The 21,513-nt window shown below is 34.8% G+C and overlaps 1 protein-coding gene across 1 annotated transcript in view; it reads right to left on the reverse strand.

Annotated features, from left to right (window-relative positions):
* Positions 1-21,513, reverse strand: part of KIF6 (kinesin family member 6) — a 173,619-nt gene that overhangs the window by 48,217 nt on the left and 103,889 nt on the right. The window contains exons 14-15 of the mRNA XM_083828484.1: positions 14,875-14,977; positions 8,107-8,162 (exon numbers count right to left, since the gene is read on the reverse strand). Of these exons, the coding sequence (XP_083684610.1) occupies positions 8,107-8,162; positions 14,875-14,977 (159 nt within the window). The remainder of the gene's footprint in view (positions 1-8,106; positions 8,163-14,874; positions 14,978-21,513) is intronic.

A 21,513-nucleotide genomic window follows, 5' to 3' on the forward strand; every position in this document is an offset into this window, starting at 1 on the left:
AGAAGGACAAGCAGCCTCAGTGATATAAAGCTTGGTGAACTTGTGAGTGTGATTCAAGGAGGCAGCTTTGGAGATCTCAAAGGTGGACTATATTGCAACATATTTCATAATATGAGCAATTTAATTTGACTCTTTATATTACTGTCATATCTAATGCTTGTTGTCCTTTATCAACTGGAACAACAACAATAAAGTCAAACATGGAAGTATTTTCAGAATCTTCTTTTCAATCCTTACACCAGTAGAACTCAAACTGCCCTCAGCTAGAGTTTTTCTTGAATGAAGATTTCAAGATTTCAAGTTCTGTGGACTTTAAAGGTCTCTGCTAAGAACAGCAATTCATACTAAGCTACCTGAAGAATCAAACACTGTGGAATGATATTATTGTGTTATCTATTCGTTAAATCTTAATGGTGAATTCATTTATTTATGAGCTGTTTGCATCTCATTTGAATCAGATTTGCCTGTGGAATGGTGAAATGTAACCTTTTGTTTTGTTTTGTTTTTTTTCTCTGCAATTTTTCAGACCTGTGTTGAAACCACTCCTGCTATTTTACCTCTGCACTAGTTATTTCCAGTAAAACCCACTGAATATATATATAACTGATGTAAGACTGTGTAAGTACTTGATAAGTTCTGGAATTAAACTAGAACAGTGAATTATACTAATCAGCAGTTCTGAAGTCTCAATGTTCATTTCTATAAAAGAATAAGTATTTCAAATTGTTACACTGAAGAATGGAACGCATTTCAAAGCACAGTAATTTCTCTCTTATTACAGCCTCACTTCATTCATAGCTGATACAATGTCCAGTGACCTAACGTTCTGACTCAGAACATTTACATTAATATGAAATTAACAGATAATGCCACTTATAATATAGACTTAAAGAAAGCAACATGTTGATTTTGATTAAGTTTCTTTTTATACAGCAAATCATGGCAACGTATTCATTTAATTTAGGTTCCATGCAAAGAATGGATTTTTTGTCAACAGAAGAGTTATATCTTAAAAATGCTGTTTTGTTCGTGCATGACTTCTCTCAACTCTTTCAATCCATATAATCATAGACTAAAATATGCATTACATTCCTACAGTCATCCTTGGGATTAGAGTTCTTCAGTAATTGTTCTCCTTTCTCAAAGTAAGTAATTTATTCCAGCAAGTGAAGCAAGTGAAATACTGAAGATATACAACATAGACAACAGAGTGCTCCCTGACCACCTCTACCTGAAAACATCACTTTACCTTATTTCAGTTCTTATCTATGCAAAAAGCGGTTTTCAGTTCATTTCATAAAGCAGTGTAAGGTTAAAGAAAAACCTTACATAAAATATTCTTGCTTTGCAATTAAAAGTAGATCCATTTTGCTTATCTCCATGGGGATGAAGAATGACCATAAGAAAATAACTTTTTAAAAGAGAATTTCTTGCAGGCAGTAAGATGAGACTACCATCATTACTGTCTTTTCATTTGTGCTATGGCATGTAGTAAAATTTCATCAATTATTAAAATGTGCCAAGTATGTGGAAGTAGAGGTGTTAATCAATGAAGCATTTATTTACAGAGGAAGATATCAAAAACTAAAAGTTTTGCAATGGCTAGTAATATAGCTGTGCAACTATATTTCCATTACTCTGTGTTTTGTCATTTTTTTGTATTTTTGTGCTTGTCTTAATTGCTCTTCAGATAAATTATTAATATGCTTACTGCTTGCTGCTATTGCTGCTAAAAACAGTGGATTTTTTTTCAGCTGTTTCATGTGCCATATAGAAAGAAGAGCCTGATTTTTTAACAATATACAGACTGTTAAAAGCATGTGAGGGTATCTGTCCTTGATTTTTCTTTAGAAAAGGTGTATTTACGTGTATATGACAATAAGAAACAGGCTATGGAAGAAGAAAGAGAAAATACTAGATGATCAAAGTAAGGAAATTGTGTCTGTATGAGGAAGAACTCATTTACTAAATGAACACCAAGTTTTAGGTTTATTGCTGTCCATCCCTAATTCAGAATACTGCTGTTTCCCAGAAGTTTTCAGACAGAAAACATTACATATTGCAATACAAAAATGATGAAGCAGGAATAGCAGCTGTAATCAGAGATTATAAATCTTCAAATTAAAACCTTGTCAGCAGTGGGCTCCTTTTATACCATCATTTTAATTCTCAACTCTACAACCTGACTGCTCATTTTAAATTAAAGTTAAAATAAATTTTAAATTAAATTTAAATACAGTTTCTTTGTTGTATACACTAAATCTCTGCTATTCTCATGAGTAAGAAATTGCAAGTGAGATTTTTTTCTCTCTTCCATAGTATGTATACATACATACAGTCTTGCATGTAGAGAAAAAGGTGTTTATAAATGAAGGTTTTACATTATTTAGGTTCTAGTTAGGTTTTACATTTACTTTGCATTCACAGAAATAACAGTGCAAGCTATAAGACAGTGAGTTGGGATCAATATTGTCCTTGAGCACTGTTACACCTTGTCCTCACTCTACTTCAGTCCTTAATATTTCAGTGAAGATCTCAATGAACTGTGATGTAAAAGGACAATTTTTTGAATAATTTGCAAGAAAATTCGATGAAGACCCTTCAATAATATCGCTTTGCAATACAAGGACATGCCCTCATTAAAGACTGCCATTGGTTTTGGTATCCTATGATCTTGTGCACTAAAATCCAAGGTTGAAATGAGGCAGAGTAGTGCAACATCTCAGCATTCCTGTGGGTATAGCTGCATCATCAACATCATGTGCACATAATCCACCCACCTACCCTTTCTCATTCCAAGAGTGCCTGTTTCCTCACACAGTTATTACTCCCACATGACTTTGCCCTTTCTCTCTCAGCTTCAATTATAACATTAGCCGATTTCTGGACAGACTAAAAACAACAGCTGCTTTCCTTTGGGCATTAAATACCATTTAGTACACTTTTTTTCCTTAGGAAAAAACTAACCTTACTAGTGGTATAAATACTCCAAAACAGACATTTACAGGGATGAACTGGAAACGTTTACTAATCTTAAATGCTTCTAATATGTGGCACAATTTTGTGTATGAGAAACATTTGTAGTCACTAAATTCTGAATGAATGCATTGTTTTAACCTACATGGAAAACAGTGTTTTTAATGTCCCCAATTCTTCCTTGCTCTATGATCCATATAGTAGCACTTTTTGTTGTTATTTAATGATTTGCAATTTGTTCAGATGTCGACTTTTTCTCCTTACTGTCAGAACTTTCACATAATGCTTTCAGTAATGGTATAAAAACAACTTGTTGATAACTGTGTCCTAGAAATAAAACTGTTAACCCTGACAAGGGAGATGCTATATTTCCATATCACTTTATTCTCAAGTATTGTCCCATACATGCATTTTTTGGCATTTATTGCATATTGACCTCCTGAGCAGTTTGGAAAACCTACTCTCTGAAAACCATCTAATGACATCAGTAATATTAGTTATGTTCCTCACACTTAGCTGAATCACCTCATAAATCTGTGATACCACATTACCAAGAGCTCAAACTGGATTAATGGCAGACTGTTGATGTCTGTGGTAGCCAGCTTCCAAACTGCAACAGCTAGTTGCTTCCAGACTTGTCCACAGACTGGATTCTGGTCAGTGTAAACTCTTTATATAGATTCATAGAGGTCATTGCCCTCCTGCTGGTCAAACTGGCCATCATGACAGCAAAAATCCATTCTACTATGCTGGTCGTCTTGCTGCAGAAGGGTAAATATGCATGCACTGAATCTGACCATGGTGGCAAAAACGAAGTGTTAAAACATTTTCTTTGCTGTCAGTATAAAACATAGACTGTAAGAATTACTACCCTTGCTTTCCAAAGAAGGGAAAGTGACACCATCTCAATTCCTCATCAACAGATCTCAAAAGCAGCACCGCAACAACCTGGAAAAGCTCTTCCAAACTTTCCCTTGGCTATGACTGGACCAGGCGAAACAAACAACCAGAGCCAAAAGAGATATGACTAGATGTCCCAGCAGTTTAGGAAGGTTTCTTTACAGCAAACCAGCAATACAAAAATGTTTGCAGTGACACAGCATACTTTTTTCATGAGAAAATATCTTTTTTTTTTGCTTTTTATTTTCTTAGCCAGTGAAATACACATTTTAGAGTTTTTAATATTACACTAGAAAGACAAAAGTGTATTTGCATGTCAGTACTGGCCCACTGTCAATTTCTTCTCCTATGTTGGTTATAGAGTCCCCATTAGTTCCCTGACCTCTCAGTTATTTCTTTCCAGTTTTACTTATGTTGATTCAATTTTGATGATTCTGTATTTGCAATTTAAAGTTTACTCCTTGGTTACATTCCATGGTCATATGTAAACAATTCTGAATATTTCACTCAAACTGATCCAGACACATCTACATAGCCCAAATCCAGTCTTAATTTCTCTGCCTTTTGATGGTGCATTTATGCAGTATACTGATTTGGAAAAGAACTGCCCACCATCCTGCTCCTCAGTGCTTGCACCAAAGCACTTTGCTCCTTTATTTGAGCCTATGGAAATGTTGTGTGACAATGTAGTAAACTGATTCACCAAAATGAATGATTAAAATGACCTGGGTTAGAAACATTTTCCCCTTCCTTTTTTTTTTTTTTTTTTTTTTTAAGTATCACAAGAGGAAAACTTTCATCCTACAAGAAAATTTACCTTCTTATTTCTAGGAGGTCATAGTGAAAAGTAAGCATGATGAAAAATCTGATACATAAATATTATTTTCCATAAAAATAATTTAAAAATCTCTACATTCTTCTATTAACATAAAAGGAAGCAGAATCCAGGAATATGTGGTATAGAAGCAAAGGCGTGTGGTAACCACGTCTCATGTTACAGTTGCTTTGCTCTTAAACTGCAGCTTACATCTAGACTCTGTGTTCCTTAATCCTTTTATGCAAGCTACAACACCAGAAAAGCCTATCATGAAAATCTTATTCCAGATTACTTTTTCCAGCTCTAATGTTCTGATGTGTTTTTGAGATGCTAATGTAACTGAGAAGTGGTTGGAGTATTCTGTGTACTTTTTACTGAAAAACACTAATATTTCCAGTCAGAATGAAAGGATATTTATGACATACAAGTTACAGCCAACTACTGTCACTATCTCAGTATATAATCAGATTTCATGAAATGTGCTCTATAACCTCTGTGGTGCATAGCTTTATACTATTAAGTGTAGCTCAGAAATAACAGAAACTGATATTGATGGGATCTGTTCTTGATTGTGCACAAGGCAGCCAGGAATGCTTTGGGAAACCAAAATAACAATAAAAGTAAACGAAAGATCTAGTTGCAGGCTGCGGATGGCTCTTATTCTTCCTGCCACATTTTCAGTAAAAATTTGGCAGCTTAATAGCCTTACTTAGCATCTTTAATGTTATGTATACTATGATGAACAAGACAAATGAAAGTTTTTTTCAGGCAGCTAAACTATGTTAACCAGTGTAATTGCATTTGGTAAGCTGAGTAAGCCAGAAAGTGTTGTTCTTCATGTAAAGTTTTAATTTTCAGAGAGGTGCTAATAGGCAGACTTATTTACGACTATGATCAAAAGAATGCTGGACAGGAGGAAAGAATAGCAGAATAAAAACCAGTAAGCATGTCAACCAGAGTGCTAATTTTCATATGCAGCATAACGTTACACAGAAAGAATTCAAGGAAGGACTGTATGATATGATCACTCTCAAGCCTCAAACATCGGTATTTAAAAACCATCCACAAAGTACTGCATAATCTGCAGAGATCAGCATATCCATATGGAATCTGCATGTCCTGGATGGAATTTGTTATTTATACAATAAGATTACAGTATGAACTAAATGAAAAGAATATTCTTCCATTTTACGGCCAGAATTGGAAAAATGGAGACTAATGAAATACAAGGTGTATGGAAGGTGGCTGCTAGGTTCCTATCCCCAAGCAGCGCTATCACAGCTCCTGGCACTAAGCATGATGTGTTAGTGTGTGACTACTTACTGCTGGTGTATATTTGGTGTATATTTTGTATACTTATTGCCTGCTTTCAAATGGATTTCAACTTCAGCAAGAGAAAGAAGTTTGACACCCACTGCTGACTTTGGCTCTACCTCAATCTAGGCCAAGAAATAATTTGGGCTTCCTATCATAGATGAGTAAATCCAGGAGACAGAATTAAATCAGGATAATGCAGACTTCAAGATGGAAGCAGAGGAAAAGAAAAGGTTGTATCCTGATCTAATGGTTCATGTTCACACCTTGGTACAGTGATATCCAAAAGCTACTGGCATTATTCAATTATTCACCTTGGTGATACTTCCTGTTACATGATGGATAACATTCATTGTCATCCACAGCAGGTTTAACCTGCTTTTCCAAGTTCATGAGGGGAATAAGCCAACTGACTGATGTTGCTAAGAAATAGTTTGACCAACTTGTGTCAGGTTTCCCTTGCTACCAACCTGTGCAGTTTACAACTGTGGAAAATGTGGATTTGGGAGTCACGTACAGAGCTACAGAACCCAGACCAAGCTCAATATGACTAGTGTTTTGGGGACCTAAGAGTATTACTGTCACCTAAATCAGCTTCTTGTAATTTTTTGAGAGATTACAATAAAACAGAGAAGACGGATAGACTGTGTGACTGCAATGGCAGGGTTTAAGTGAGCTTATATGGACACTGGAGAGACTTGTATTTGCAAGGTGGATATTGAAATTCTACTGGCACTGGCCAATCTTGGGACGTCCATGCACGAGGTCTGTATTGAGGTATGTTCTATCCAATCTGGAGGAGATAATTACGCCTACTGAGAGAAGGCAGATTTATTAAAATGCCATACCTTGTTGAAACAACCCAATATTCAGAATGCTAGCTCAGCACCTGATGTCTATGGTTCTAAATCCCTTCAAAATATCCTTTGTGCAGTGTTTTTAACACACAGTGACAACATAGCTGAGGTTTTCCACATAGCTCACATAATTTGAAATAACATTTATGATAACATCTCTGAGCAGAAATTATGGTGTACCTGAAGTTTCTTGGGAGTAGAATCTGGCAGCAGCTACCCTTCATGACCATGGAGAATATAATCATGAATATGGTGAAAGTACAGAGCAATCATCAGAAGAGCCTTGAGATTTTTGTCCTTTCCCAGCAGTCAACTGCTGTTACAAGAAGTGATGACACTGGATGCTAAATTGCTTTTAAAATTAGTCCCTCACAGTCTATAACTGTAATCTTGAAGAGATTTGGTTCACCTGAACATCAGCGTACACAGACTTGGTTCAGCTGAATGTCAGCATACAGGTCAAGGACCTGATCTCCAAAGACTTCAGTGATAGACAACAAAACTGTTTCACACCGGACATAGAGCCTGGATAGCCAATTGTTAGGAAAGAGATCACAGATTGGGGATCAACAGAACTCAGAAATCACCTAGGAACATATAAAGGTCTGGTAGGAGGATTGGATAAGACCTAGCTTCAGGTTGAATATATCTTTAGGTGACTTGGCTTTGAATAATTTGAACCTGGAAGCCAAACATATGATGTCGGGGCCCTAAAACAAAATACGAAGAACCCCCGTGCCAAGCTGATGGACTCCTCAGAGTCTCTCTAATTAATCTGTATAAAGGAAGTGCAGAGGAATAATTCAACAATGAAACCTTATTGTATCAAAAGCTATATGAATTTACAGATAAAGTATAGTCCTTAATCCATTGATTACACAACTTGGAACAAAGTTTTTTGGATCATTTTATCCTACAGTGAAATTCAGGAAGTCCAATGTTAATACCTTAACTTCTCCTTTTGCTAAATTTCAGGTCTCATTTCAAGTAAAGAGCTGAGCTGTTTTTCACATTATTTGTAATAATTATGTTATTTGGAATAATAATGTTTGCACATTATTTGAGAAAAAACAGAATTGATACATAAAATGATTACTCTTATCATCAGTTAACAATTTATCTCTTTGGAAATATTAATAAAGAATTGATTCATTTATTTTAGAAAATAATTCTCTTTTTGTATCCTCTGAATTCTGCAATTTCATCAGCTATAGATGTAAAATGAAGCTGAAATGGACTCACTTATTTTATTTCGCACTTCATGTATTTTTTCTCCAAGGCATTTAGCTTCAGCAAACCTGTCAATGCAAGCATAATGATACAGGATTATTCAAAAGCATAACTAGTGAAACTATTTGTTCACAATAAAATACTGAATTCTTCATGACATTTTTTTTCTCTGTAAGTAGAACTGGTAGGAAACAATTTTCCATCAAAAAAGATAGTTTGGTCTAAAAGAAACAATTCCGAAAGCAACTAATAGGTTTATAAGACAGACTAAATAAATTTGTAGCTATAAATTTTAAAAAATATGTTATTTCAATTCTAAGAATTGGATTCTCTTATATACTCATATTAGGCTATGATATTAATTTTAATATGCTAAATTACTTGCAATGTATTAACATACAGCTATATAAATATAGAAAGAGAAAAAATCCAAAGTAAAAACAAAATTAGAACATTTGCTCACCAGGAAATTTCAGATTTAAGCATGTAATTTACACATTGCTGATAATCAGTTTGTGATGTGTGAACACGTATGCCCCTGTCACCAAGAAACCTCTCAACAGAAAAATAACAAAGTGTGACAAAACTAAATTATTTTGATCTTCTACAGCTAGTCCTTATGTGAATGCAGCTATTCAAATTATATCCACAAAATCAATTAATCAGGCTTTGGAAAGTCCCTTTTTGTAGTATTCAAGTAACTGGACCTCGAAACAAAACTGGAAATGTGAAGTTTCCCTTGATGTATTTCATGGTAGAGGAATGTAATCATTGTAAATAAAGGACAGATACAGACTAACTTGTGTGTTTTCCTTTGAGAAAATTACTAATTGCCTTTTGTAATTCACAAGATTTGTTTTACTTAATATGCCACATTTTTATCATCCTAGCATAAAGTGAGGCCTTCCATCTTGGGGTAGTGTTTTGACAGGAAAAATTAACTCAGTCATTTCTTGAAGGAGAGACCAAGGGGAGCTCAGCATGTTGCAGGACGTGTTGCTCGTGACTCAGTAGGTGGTTCTCCTCTCAGAACGTTTACAGCACTAATCTACTCACATATTTCTTGAGTGTGCTGTAAAAGAAAATCACCTGTGGCAATCAAATATCACTTGTCCCTTTCTACAAAGGTAGTGATATTAACTCTGGTGGCCTAGATGAGTCTAGTGCTGGTAATTATATTTCTCCTGCAAATATCCATTTTTAGTTTTAAGTCCCCAACTACTGCTGAAAATTACTTTTATATGCCTTTTCACTGTATTTTTTTCTGCCATAACTGGTTGAATTTAAGTAGCAAATTATTCATAGTAAGAAATGTTCATCTGAGATTGTACTTGATAAGAGGTAATGCAACGATCACTTTTTACAACCTTACATTCCCAAAACACCAAATAACATCAGTGAAAGAATCTTCAAAGCATTCTTGAGTGCAAAGTATTATTAGAGAAATTTTTAAAAAGGGCAAACTGAGATACAGCGAGATTAAGTGACTTGAAGAATGTCAAAAATTGCATTCCCATGCAAAATATTTTGAATCACAGCACAGACATCTATCCAAAATTGTTAAGACTGGAATAATATAAACCACGTACACCCAGGCAAAGTATCTTGCCCATCTGCATGCTGGGTGATACTGCAAGCTCTTGGGGAGACAATGTTTCTTATATTTGGACAATACTGACTATAATTGCATCCTAGTCCATGACTAGGATGTTTTAAGATGTTAGTTATGAAAATAAGTAATCATTTCACAGCCAAAAATGTCATTTTATAAAAATTGACTACAGTGCTTAAAAATTTCCAGTAGGTATGTGTATAAACCAATTTACTGATAACTTCCTGATTATATTCAAATCAGCAAATCTTCATGTGGTATGCAAAATATTCTAATGATCAGAATTTTCTTTTTTAGCTTGCAACATGATGTTGCAGTGATGCTCACTTCAGTGTTATTAAGTATTCTGCTCACTGTATGTCTTGCTCCTTAGTAAATGTGTGATATCTAGGTATTTCATTAAAAAGCAGCTGCCTACCAAGCAGAATGAATGCATTTTTATCCTCTACATTCCCTATAGCCTGCTAGAACTTGAGGTTTTATCCTTTTATCACTTTTTTTTCCTCCTATCAGTTTTCTGATATTTTATAGCAGTTGTTGACATCATTACTACGCTTATTTAACTCAGTACTATATAAAGCTGTTTAGGAAAAATGGCATCTAGATCAGGCATTCAAATGCCAAATGGATTTTGCTGTAAGAATCATGACAATCAATTCAATGTACAATGGCGATGTCTGAACCGAGGTTTGTTCAAGGAAGTATCCATTGTAATAGTTTAAAGTGTAGAAGAATGATTTGCTGCATTGTGACCTTTGTTGTAAGCCATTAGGCTTGACATGAAATTCTGAATTGTTATTTCAATGTGTGTGAATGGACCCTTGCTGAATGTGGAGGAAAATTGTAATACTTAATAGTTGAGTCTTCAGCTAATTTGGATGAGTGTTGGTCTAGCCAAAGTAACCCAGGAAATCCGCAAACTGTATTTTTGTCTAACTCAAATAGTGGCAAAACTTAGTCAAGAAATATAACTTTCACCTGGGAAGGCGGGGCTTGGAAAACTGCCCATTCTCAATTAGTCCATTCCCTGTAAAACTGGAAAGAGATGGAATTTCATGTGACCGCATTCAGAACTGCTCATGAACACTTGTTTTCAAGGCTGAAATCAACATGGCTAAATAGCTCCAGCTGGCATGTTCCTCAGCACTTACTATATCTCGCATAAGGAAGGCAGAAGCCTTCAAAGCATCTGTGAGAATGTTATATAATCCTTTCCCACTTAGAACTTGTTTTGACATAAAACACCAAAGCAGGTATGGAAGATTGTGTGAAGATCTAATGGGAACACTCCAAAGTACCTCTTTCTTTCCTCCATATCCCATAGACCAAATACTAAGCTCATCAATTACTTAGAAATTATTGAGGCAAAAGTCCTGTGGACTCTGATTCATGTTCAATGATAGATTTAGCTGGACAAGTTGAAGCCAGATGTCTACCCAGACCTTATTCATAGCTTGCTGCCTTCAAAATAGGAATAGCTGAATGAGTCATGCATCTGTTTCTCAAACACCACAGTTTATAAGCTAGCACTATAACCTAAACTAAAATTTGGCATTCATTTATAACAGACCAAGAAATTCCATCTCTGACTATGAATCATAGTCAAACAAAATAAACAAGATAAACACATAAGATTTGATTCTAATATTGGAAGAAAAAAGGCTACTTTTGATACTGCTCTAATATAAAGTCTGGCATAAAGCTGATATCAGCATGAACAGTGATGAGTGATTGATTATATTGTTATCTCCAAAGAGTCCATGAGCGTCCTCTATGACCGGAGACTGCTCTGTAGGAAGGCTGAATCACGGCTTCTAGTATCTACGAGGTGAAATATTCTGGTATGAAAACGCCAGAATGAATTTGGACACTAACTGTTGTGGAACAAGAATTTTGCCAAGATTTAACTCTTTGAACATAAATATCAGTAACAAAAAATTTAACACTTTGAAAAGCAAATATCTACCTCATAAAGTAAAACAAGACAAATTCAGAGGCTATCAAATGAGAGAATGAGGATATTTAGTGAAATACACAAACATTCACTCATTTCTAATTAGAAGTTATGAGTGACCTAAGTGAAACTCATCCTTTCCATGAAACTCATCCATAGCTACTTAAAAACCAAGTTAGCTGCTAACTAGCTGAGACACAGAAAGCAGGAAAAGAAGAAAGTGGAAAAAAAGTAATGGAGAACAACAAAATGGAAACTAGATTTACATCACATCTGTAAGCTCAGTAGAATTTTACTTCTGGAAATACTGACTAGGATGGGATTTAAAAGGCTTAGTGCAGTATACAATATTGCAGTGGAGTGGCTTAGCTGGGAAGATTTCTTGCTAGTATATTTCACCAGAAAAACACATTTTTCTCCACCTTAGAAAAATAATGCTAAGAGAACACTGTTGTATTGAGGAACAGGACATTACTAAGTTCTCTGGAAGTCAAGTATAGGATGTCCAAATTCCAGAAGTCTGATTCTGTCTGGGCATAAACACAGATTCTTAAGCAGGGCTGCAGTTACTGTTGTACAGAAGAAAAATGAGAAAGAGTTGTTTTTTATTAACTGCAAGCTAAGCTGTAAAAGATCACCTTTTCTATTTTACAAAGCCAATTTCTTAGTACTTCCCATAGGTAACTCTACTAATGGGATAGCCTGAATCTATTGTCTTTCACTCAGACCATAAGTCAGTAAATGAGCTTCAGAGAGAAATTATCCTTAACTAAATAAGCTTCCCTGTTTTTTATTTTTTTATTTTTTATTTTTTTTTAATCCAGGGATGGTACTGAGTTACAATACTGAGTTACATCCCCTGTAAAGATCTCTGAAGTGGTAGATGAAAAGTTTTATGTTTGAAACAGTATTTCTTTTATCCTTTTTTTTTTTTTTTTTAAGACAAAGCAAATATTTTCAGTATTTGATTCAATCAGTTGATTACATTTGATTATTTATACACAGGCAGTTACAGAAAAAAAAAATTGTATATTTACAAATATGTATATTAAAAGAATCACAGAATGGGTGAGGTTGGAATTGACCTCTGGAGGTTATCTGGTCCAACCCCCTACTCAAACAAGGCCACCTAAGAGCAGGTTACCTAGGACCATGTCCAGGAGGCTTTTAAAGATCTCCAAGGAGGGAGACTCCATAATTCATATAGATTCACATCCATGTGAATAATTTCACAGCCCAAGCAACAGCTGTGACCCTCACAGTCAAACTTTCAACTAGGCTCACTGAAGTTCACCATTCAATTAATACAAGAATGGTATAATTAGAAAGCCAAGAGAATCTACCCAAAATACCCAAAGGAAAAAAATATGACAGCTAAAAATAAGTAAGTTGTGAACCAAATACTGCTTGTGGTATGACAGAAGTGGTTATGTAACTGTACACAAAAATATTAACATGAGAGGGCTACATGTAAAGGGAAGTTATGGTAACCTTTAAACATGCGGTGTCCACACACTTCTTCCTGTGCAATTTGAACACTGGCTGGGTAACTGAGTTTTAGTGCAACTGGTGGCTCAGAGACTGCATTCCAAATTACAGACTGGACTTGATACAAATCCAGTTTAATGAACTCAGTAAACTTGGAGCTACAGGCATCTTTACTAAAATCCACTGAAAATGGCAGGGGAAAATTGTCTTGCTCTGAGGTATGAACATTCACAGCATCGATTTCAGCAATCAGCTGCTGCATATTATAGAGGGGCTCTCCAAGGCATGAGTCTGAATCAATTTGTCCTTCAGGGAAAGTAAATCTGGTGTCAGTTTGTGGGTTCTGCCCATCTCTATTACATGTTCTGAAACCAGAAGGAAATACTGGTTTGCTTCATAGTAATAACTATCAGAGAAAATATGGCAAAATTGTTCAACTAGAGGAAATTCTGGACATGGCTCCGAAGTGCTGTGCTCCCATGATCACACTGTAACCATGAAGTGTTCTCTCAATAGACAGCAATGTCAGAAATGACTGCAGTGCAAGTTACACGTGGCATCATCTGATCTATTGATCAGAAGAAAGACATTATTAAATATCCAGTTTACGTGGATAAAACTTTATGTACTTCTAATGTCTCGGCAATTTGTGTCCCTGTGGCTACAAGTCACAGACCTGGGTGGAAAATGAACCAGTTCACAAAAGTGGTAAATAGCAAGATCTTGAATAAACCATAGAGACACGGAGCAGATAATTTCTTGCCTGAATTTCACTGAAGTAAATATGTATAAAATTCACTGACCCTGAAAACAACACCTTTAATGCCTGTTAAGTAGGAGAATTGTTCTATTAACAAAGCAGAAAAAAGCAGACAAAACATGGAGAAGGAAGAGATCCCAGGAGAAAAAAAAAAAAAAAAGAAAAGAAAAAAGGGTTAAGGGGAATATTAGAAGGGTACCTTTGAGAGATCTGCTTTTGACATATCTGATCTAAAAACATTATACTTCTCTTACAGTACAAAGAGGGTTAACACTTGTAAAACTGACAGTGAAAACTACTTTTCTACAATCAACATGATAAAGTCTTGGTGGTTTAATTTTTGAGATGCTTAAAGTCCACTTTATTAAAATTCATGTTTTTAATATTTCACCATTCTCATCATCTTCACCAGAAGATTTTGAAGTGCTTTGCTAGCATTAACAATAAATGTGGAGGGAGAAAGTATTATTTCTGTTTTAGAGCGCAATACTGGAAGAGAGAAGCTAAAGTCACTTGGCAAACAAGATAGGAGCAAGACAAAAGCATCTGTTAAACATCTCCAATTTACTGTCCAATTTGGTGCTGAAGCCAGTAAAGCATTTTTGACAATGGAAATTACAGTAATCAGTTTAGTCACATGAATCTAACTTCCTCTAGATAATTCCTGATTGTGAATGCCATTTACCACATTGCTTTAATAGGGCTATGAAGATAAGATGAATAAAGCCTGTGGAAAGATGCACTGAGATCGCTCATGCCATTTTCATATTCTGTTCAGACTTTCCCTCCATCACCTCTTAGTGCCTTCCAAATATGAAATATCCCCTGTAAGAAAAGGCCAAGTTTCTATACCAACACCTTAACAGAAGCCTAGAATGTTTAGTGTAAAACTACATGTTCCTATCCAGGCTCATAATGAACTCTCAGATGTCTGTCTCCAGCTGTACTGTTGTGACACTCACTCACCTCTGTTTTAGAAGCTGTTTGTTGTCCTCAATGGTTATACTGTCAGCATGGTCCCACTTGAAAACTTCAAAAGCCTCTTGACATCCAAGGGACATCTTTCCTCCTGCCCCAAGAAAAAAAAAAAAAAAAGGAACTATTTCAAAATAAACAAGAGACAGACATTTCATGTTTATTTAACTCCTTTTTAGACAAATAGAGCAAATCAGCCCAAGGGTCTTAAAAAAAACACAATAGACTATGTTCCGTAGTCCACCAACAGGAAAGCATATTTGACAAAAGATCTCTTACATGACAAATTAATTTGTTTTCACTTAATTTCTCTAAAGCCTGAATATTAGTGTTGTATAATTTCTCAAGACAACTTACATTTTTCATAAATAAAACCAAAATGTGAATTTTGTAAGTATGTGAAATATTCTTAAGTATAAGAATATGAGGTATTTTTACAATAGCAAGCTGCACTTTGCTTCTGTATTTCTTTTATTCTTCTACTATATTTGCCCCAAGACATGACTTGAATATTTTCAGTGCTCTAAGAAGAAAAAACATTGGGCTTCTTTTAATTACTGTTTCATGCCTCTCAGTGAACGTCACCTCCTTTTAGTGAATCAGATATTCAGATATTGTACCTACAAAAATGGCTGGTTCTTGCCTTTTAGACTTTCAGCTTGGTATATGTTTTCTTTTGTGCACCAAAAGTTCAAGACCTATTTGCCTGTTTTTTTTTTTTTCAGGATTACTCCAGAAAAGTATGATAGTCTGTATTATTTACCAGTTATCACTGCTGAATGATCTACAGATACAAGAAATCACGTATCTGTATTATTATTAACAAAAAAATTCAAAGGCTACTCACAAGTATGCCTTCCTGCTTCAGAGCTATCAAGAGCCCAACATCCATTGTGTAAACTTTCCTGGGATTTTGCTGTGCAAGAGTTTTCTATATGGTTTGTGCCAATGGACCAATGTTACCAATAACATGTAATGTTTGCAAATTATTTTCCTGGTTACCTACTTTGCAATTTTTGTGTAAGCAGGGATGACATGTATTAACAAAGCATACATAAACTGATGTTGGGCTATGCAATACTAGCTTGCTACACCTTGTTGGAGTCCAGCTGAGTTCGCATGAAAAAAACTGCATTGTATAGTCACTCCAGAATATATTCTGCTGCCCCTCATTGTACTTTTCCTGTAAGATACTGTTTACAGTGAAGGCTGGTAACACAGACTAGCAGTTAGGGTTCAATAATCAGTAAAAGTTTTAAAAACTCTTTATTCAAAATATAGCAGAAAAAATTGTCCTCTGTTTCAGTCAAAAGAATCAACACATCTGTTACTAATTTAAAAATTTTGAGTTGAAAATAGAACCACCAGGAATGTTTGAATGGCAAAGCATGCAGAAACGCTCCACCCTTTTTGAATAAGAAAATCAAAGAAAGATACAGTGCAGTTTTGCTGCTGTGTGATCCAAAAGAGCAAGAGGATTTAGGAAAATATATTTTTCTGTGATAATGACCTGAGAAGATAATGTTCATATTTTATGCTTGCCTTGAAGAAAAATAAGTCAGCTTTGGAAGCAGAATTTTATAGTACATACACCCCATCACTAGCACTAATTTTAATATGCAGCCTGAGCTGACCCTCTAGAATTATTTTTTTTTCCAGAAAAAGTTTGTATTAAGTGCAGAAAGCCATAATGAAATTCACAGCTGAGCTTAAAATAAACAGCGAAACAACCTTATTCATACGTAATACTGCAATGTAAAGTATTTAACCCTTCTGACAATGCTTTGCCTTTAAGTAAGAATTGGAATTAAGTTTGGAAAACAAAAACTTTTATGGTGCTTACAGCTTCTTCCAGGCAGAAATGCATTAACTAAAATTAAAGGTAATCTGATAACAGTTTTCCCCTATTACATTAAGCGGCAGCAGAACTGAACAGGTACAGTTTAACAAAGCAATCAAAAATAGATCTCCAGAATTCTTTGGAAGGGCAAATTTTCCAGTGTATACAGTCCATTTTAAGAAAATACTGAAGTATATGGAACAGCAAACAATCACATTCTGAAAATGGTATCTCAGGAAAGGAGCTTAAAAAGAACCATTAAGTTTTTATCTCAGCATAATACGAGCATAAAACAGCTACAGAACAAATGCTGCAGCCTGTGGATAATGATGGAGACATTTAGGATGATAATAAGGGAATATAGTAATGTTAATAGTAAAAGACTGCAAGAAACATTGGAAGCTTGATGGAGTGGTGGTGTTTTCATCCTGCTCAGTAAAGATTATTCCTTCTGCATGCTTAATGTATTTTCAATCATGCTGTTTACATTTCCTTAAGTGACCTATAATTTCATAAAGTAATGTTGTCTTCTTTCAGATGGCCTCCAAGTGCAAACATGTACTAAAATTATTGGCATGCTGTCTCTCCTAAGCCTAATTCAAAACAAATAAGCTACTTTTTTTTTTTTTTAAACAAGGCTCTGTTGACTTAAGTTTTTCTCTAGCTGTAAACTGATATATATTTATAACACTATATGTAATAATGATATGAATAAAAGCAGAATTGAGAGAAGAAAACATTGATGATAGCACATTGTTGGCAAGGTTCTCAAACAGTTCAGCTAAAACTATTAGTCTCATAGAAAACATTTTCATTTGCTCTTACGGGCCAAATAATTTCTCCTCTCCTTTAACACTGTAGCATAGTGTTACAAAATAAATGTTTGAAAATTCTTATCTAAGGAAGAATCATCATATCCTACAGGGAGAGAACCAGGAAACACATGTCATCAAGTCATTACAATGTGAACTGGAATAATCATTATCATTAAAATAATTCAGACAATCAGAAAAAAAACTTTTTTTCTTCACATTCATGAAATCCCAGTTGGCAGGGTTGCATTAAAAAGTGATATATTTTGCATTTTTTTATTTTTTACACTTTACTGTCAAATTGTGTAAATTTGCTTTAATGTTCAAACACTCAAAAATGTGAAATCTACAGCAAACTCATCATTCACTGCAAATTAAGGAGTACAAATTTGGAGAAAATTCATATTTGATCCACATCCTGAATTTGAACGTTTAAGAATGTTCTCATTAAAGGTTTAATTTCAGTCTGTACTCCTATTCAGTGTACTACCCCAAACTGTATATTAAACAAAACACTTCATTGCAAGGGGTTTCTCCTGGAAAACGTGCAAATTACAGTTGTCCCACTGACCCTGGTAAGTCAGAGAGCAGAATCACAATGACTGCTTACAAGCACTGACCTAGAGCAACAAGAGCTGAAATTACCAAGAAATAGAAAGCATATTGTAGTATTCATTAATGGGCTAAACACTTGAAATTAGTAATAATTCAAAACTGAGCAGAAATGTAATAATTTTGGAGGTGACATAAAAAGATCAAAGGGATTCCAAGACTCAGTCATACACCTATGGCAGTTATAAGCCTACATATCACCAAAGACCCTGGCAAACGTTATGCACCTTCTTCTATCACTAGGGTAATTTATTTTACACTGTTACATATACAAATGCTATTTACAGCCATCCTAAACAACACTCAAAGCCTCTCAAACTCTAAATGGGAAAATAAGTAAAAGGAACATGTAGGGTATAGTGCGGCACAAATGCTCAAATGCCAGGAGAGAAATTATCCCAATTTATAAGTACTGGACTATTTTTAAAGACTTTATTTTAGTGATTTTTTCATAAAGCTTTCAAGAGTACCCTATCTAGAAGTCGCACTTCGAGAGTGCTAGTCTAGACACCTTTTCTTTTTGGTTTGTTTGTTGGAAAATATCTTATTGCTTAAAGGGAGAAGAACTACATAAAATTTAGTGCATAAAACCCACAGAAAATATTTATATCACTCTTTAGTTAAGTCTGGAAAAATGTATCACACTAGTATGAAATTGGTATCTTCTGTGATAGAAGATACCTTATCTGTCAGAAAGCAGAATCACAGTATCCCCTCACAACCCCAACTTGTAGCCAGATTTTGGTCCTGGTATGAGAGTTTCAAGGGAATTGTAGTGGCCCTTATGGCACAGGCTGTCAGTTTAACCTGCAAAAAGAATTAGAAACAACTCTCCAGGAGAGAAGAATCAAAGCTGCAATTTGAGCTGTTCCGAGGGAGGAACATTAAGACTGTGTTAACAAAAGCAAACTCTTAGGAATAGCTGTTCTGACTCTTCACAGACCATGTATTCTGATGAGAAAGGCATCTGTCCACTTTTCTGCCCACATATCTGTTTTGTAAAAACTACTCTTTCACAGTAGAAGACTTCGTCTTTTCATCCTTACCAAGTATTCTGTCTGCCAATACTTGCCAACTCTTTCACTGAAATCAAGAAGAGCAAGATGTCCACTTGGCTTAAAGAAAGCTCTCATTTGAGAGCTTGTCTTGTCTGAAGAATTTCAGGATGGTGGCTATTGTGAATTGTGACTCTTAATTTTTATGAAGAACATTCCAATGGTCAACCTGTTCTTGCTGTTATCTGTTTCCACTTAAAATCAAGTATGAACAAAGGAATTGTGGGCACTTTCAAATGAAACTAAAGACAAATTTAAATCTTTATATTAGAACTAAGGTCTTTGCATGTAAGCAAACTAAGTGTTTGCATGTAAGTGTATTTCACTACATCTTTATCAGGATCCCTCAAGATATCATGGCCAGCTGTTCAGAAAGGAAAAAAGTAGCTGTAACAGAGTTTGGAAATAATGAATCAACAGAAAATAAATACTGAAATATTGGAAAATAAACCCTAAGACAATATACAACAAATACTTTCCTGTTGTAAAGCTCAGCTAAATTCATCATGATGAGCATGTGCATTACATATGACTACCTTCATCAGACTGTACTTCAGAAATGGGAAAGACATAAAACAGGGTTGTTCATGGTACCCCTGCAGTGTTGAACATCAAAATATAGTCTTTGGGGAATTTAAAGCCTCAAAGGAAAAAAAATACTCACACTCAATGAATTAAATAAGACCACACCATAATTTAATTTCTCTGGCTCAGGAGTTTCTTTTGTTCATTTACAGGGAAGAAGAGGGTAAAATGAACAGTTTTTTGAATTTGACTATATTTACTGTGATAGTGCACATTGCTCCAGAAGGTCAGAGTGCACTGCACAAGTGAAAATATTCACTGTGCAATTAACTCACTGCAGCTTGAGTTAATTGGTGTGGAGGTCATTTACTTAGGCATCATTTTATCAACATAAAGATAACTGATGGATAATAGACAAACTATTCTGTATATGTTGAAATGTTTGTTAGTCAGCAGTTCACCGCTAAATGAGACAATGCAAATGCGTAACAGCAAAAAAAAAAAAAAAAGAAAATCTTGTACAGAACTATGGGGACACAAAACAAAGACAAGTACAATTACAAGTACTGCAATAAATACCGTTAGAGGATATATGATCACTAAAACTGGGATTTATTTAAGATAATCAAAATAAAAGTTACATAGAATGCCAATTTTGTAAAAATCAATTTTTAAAAGGTTTATGTATTAATAAATACTATAAGACTAGTAAGGTAAATATCAAAATGCATATCAAAAATAAAGGTTAAATTAAGTATAAACTTAATTTAAAATAAGATAAAATTGATTATTTTGCAGTTCACCAAGATCATAGAAAACCACCACCAACAAAACTCCAAATAACATACGATAGCTGGATCTAATCGTGTTCTTTTTTTCATTTTTATTTTAAGAAATATCAGGAAAAACAAAGGTAAGAAAAATATTTTTCATATTAACCCACTGTATTATTTAATAGGTCGACTTTTGCAACAAAAGCCACTTGATCTTAAATGGCAAATGACGGCCAGAAATCCAGTTTCAGACTCCTTATTGACATGTGGTAAATTTGATACCAGATTGAACTTTAGAGTAATCTCAATGCAAAAGGATTGAAACTATTGAAATCTTTTTCGTTTTCCTTGTCAGAAAAATAAGAATACAAGTTTGCCTTCCTTGTCAAATGCTGCAAAGCACAATGCTATTGAGAATTACAGGATAAAGGAAAACTGTTAATAACAATAAATTGTCATCACCTTCACATGACAGAACACATTTTTTTTCTAGGATGTCTTATTCTCAGTTAACAAGACCATTTTGCACTGATTCTATTTCTGTTACAAGCTCTAATAATTTCTCAGATAACATGGCATGGATTCAACATCCTGTAGAATATCTGCACCAACATTAAGGATTCATGACGTGCCTACTTTATGTTATTTAGTCATGCTTTTGTTTGTTCTTTAAAGAGCCAACAGCCAGCAGTTACCAGATTCAAAGTTGGGGCAGAGTTCTGTCAGGGTGCAGACACTGAAAAACAGAGGCTACTTAGGATGAAGAAAATGTTTGCAGATATCAGCAGTGAGGAACAAAGTAGTGTATCTTTTGATAATAACAAACTTTTCTCATGTTCTGATATCAACACTACTACAGAAATATTTTTCATTTTCAAACATTTTTTTTTTTTGGTGATGGCTTGCATGTTTCAAAGAGGAAAAAAAATAGCTATTTTTTTCAGCTACAATTTACAATCATTTTCTTCTTTCAAGCTGCCTGTGAGGTCATATCTGATTTTATAATACATACA

The sequence above is a fragment of the Anser anser genome (genome assembly GCF_964211835.1).
Source record: "Anser anser genome assembly, chromosome: 3".
Taxonomy (NCBI): domain Eukaryota; kingdom Metazoa; phylum Chordata; class Aves; order Anseriformes; family Anatidae; genus Anser; species Anser anser.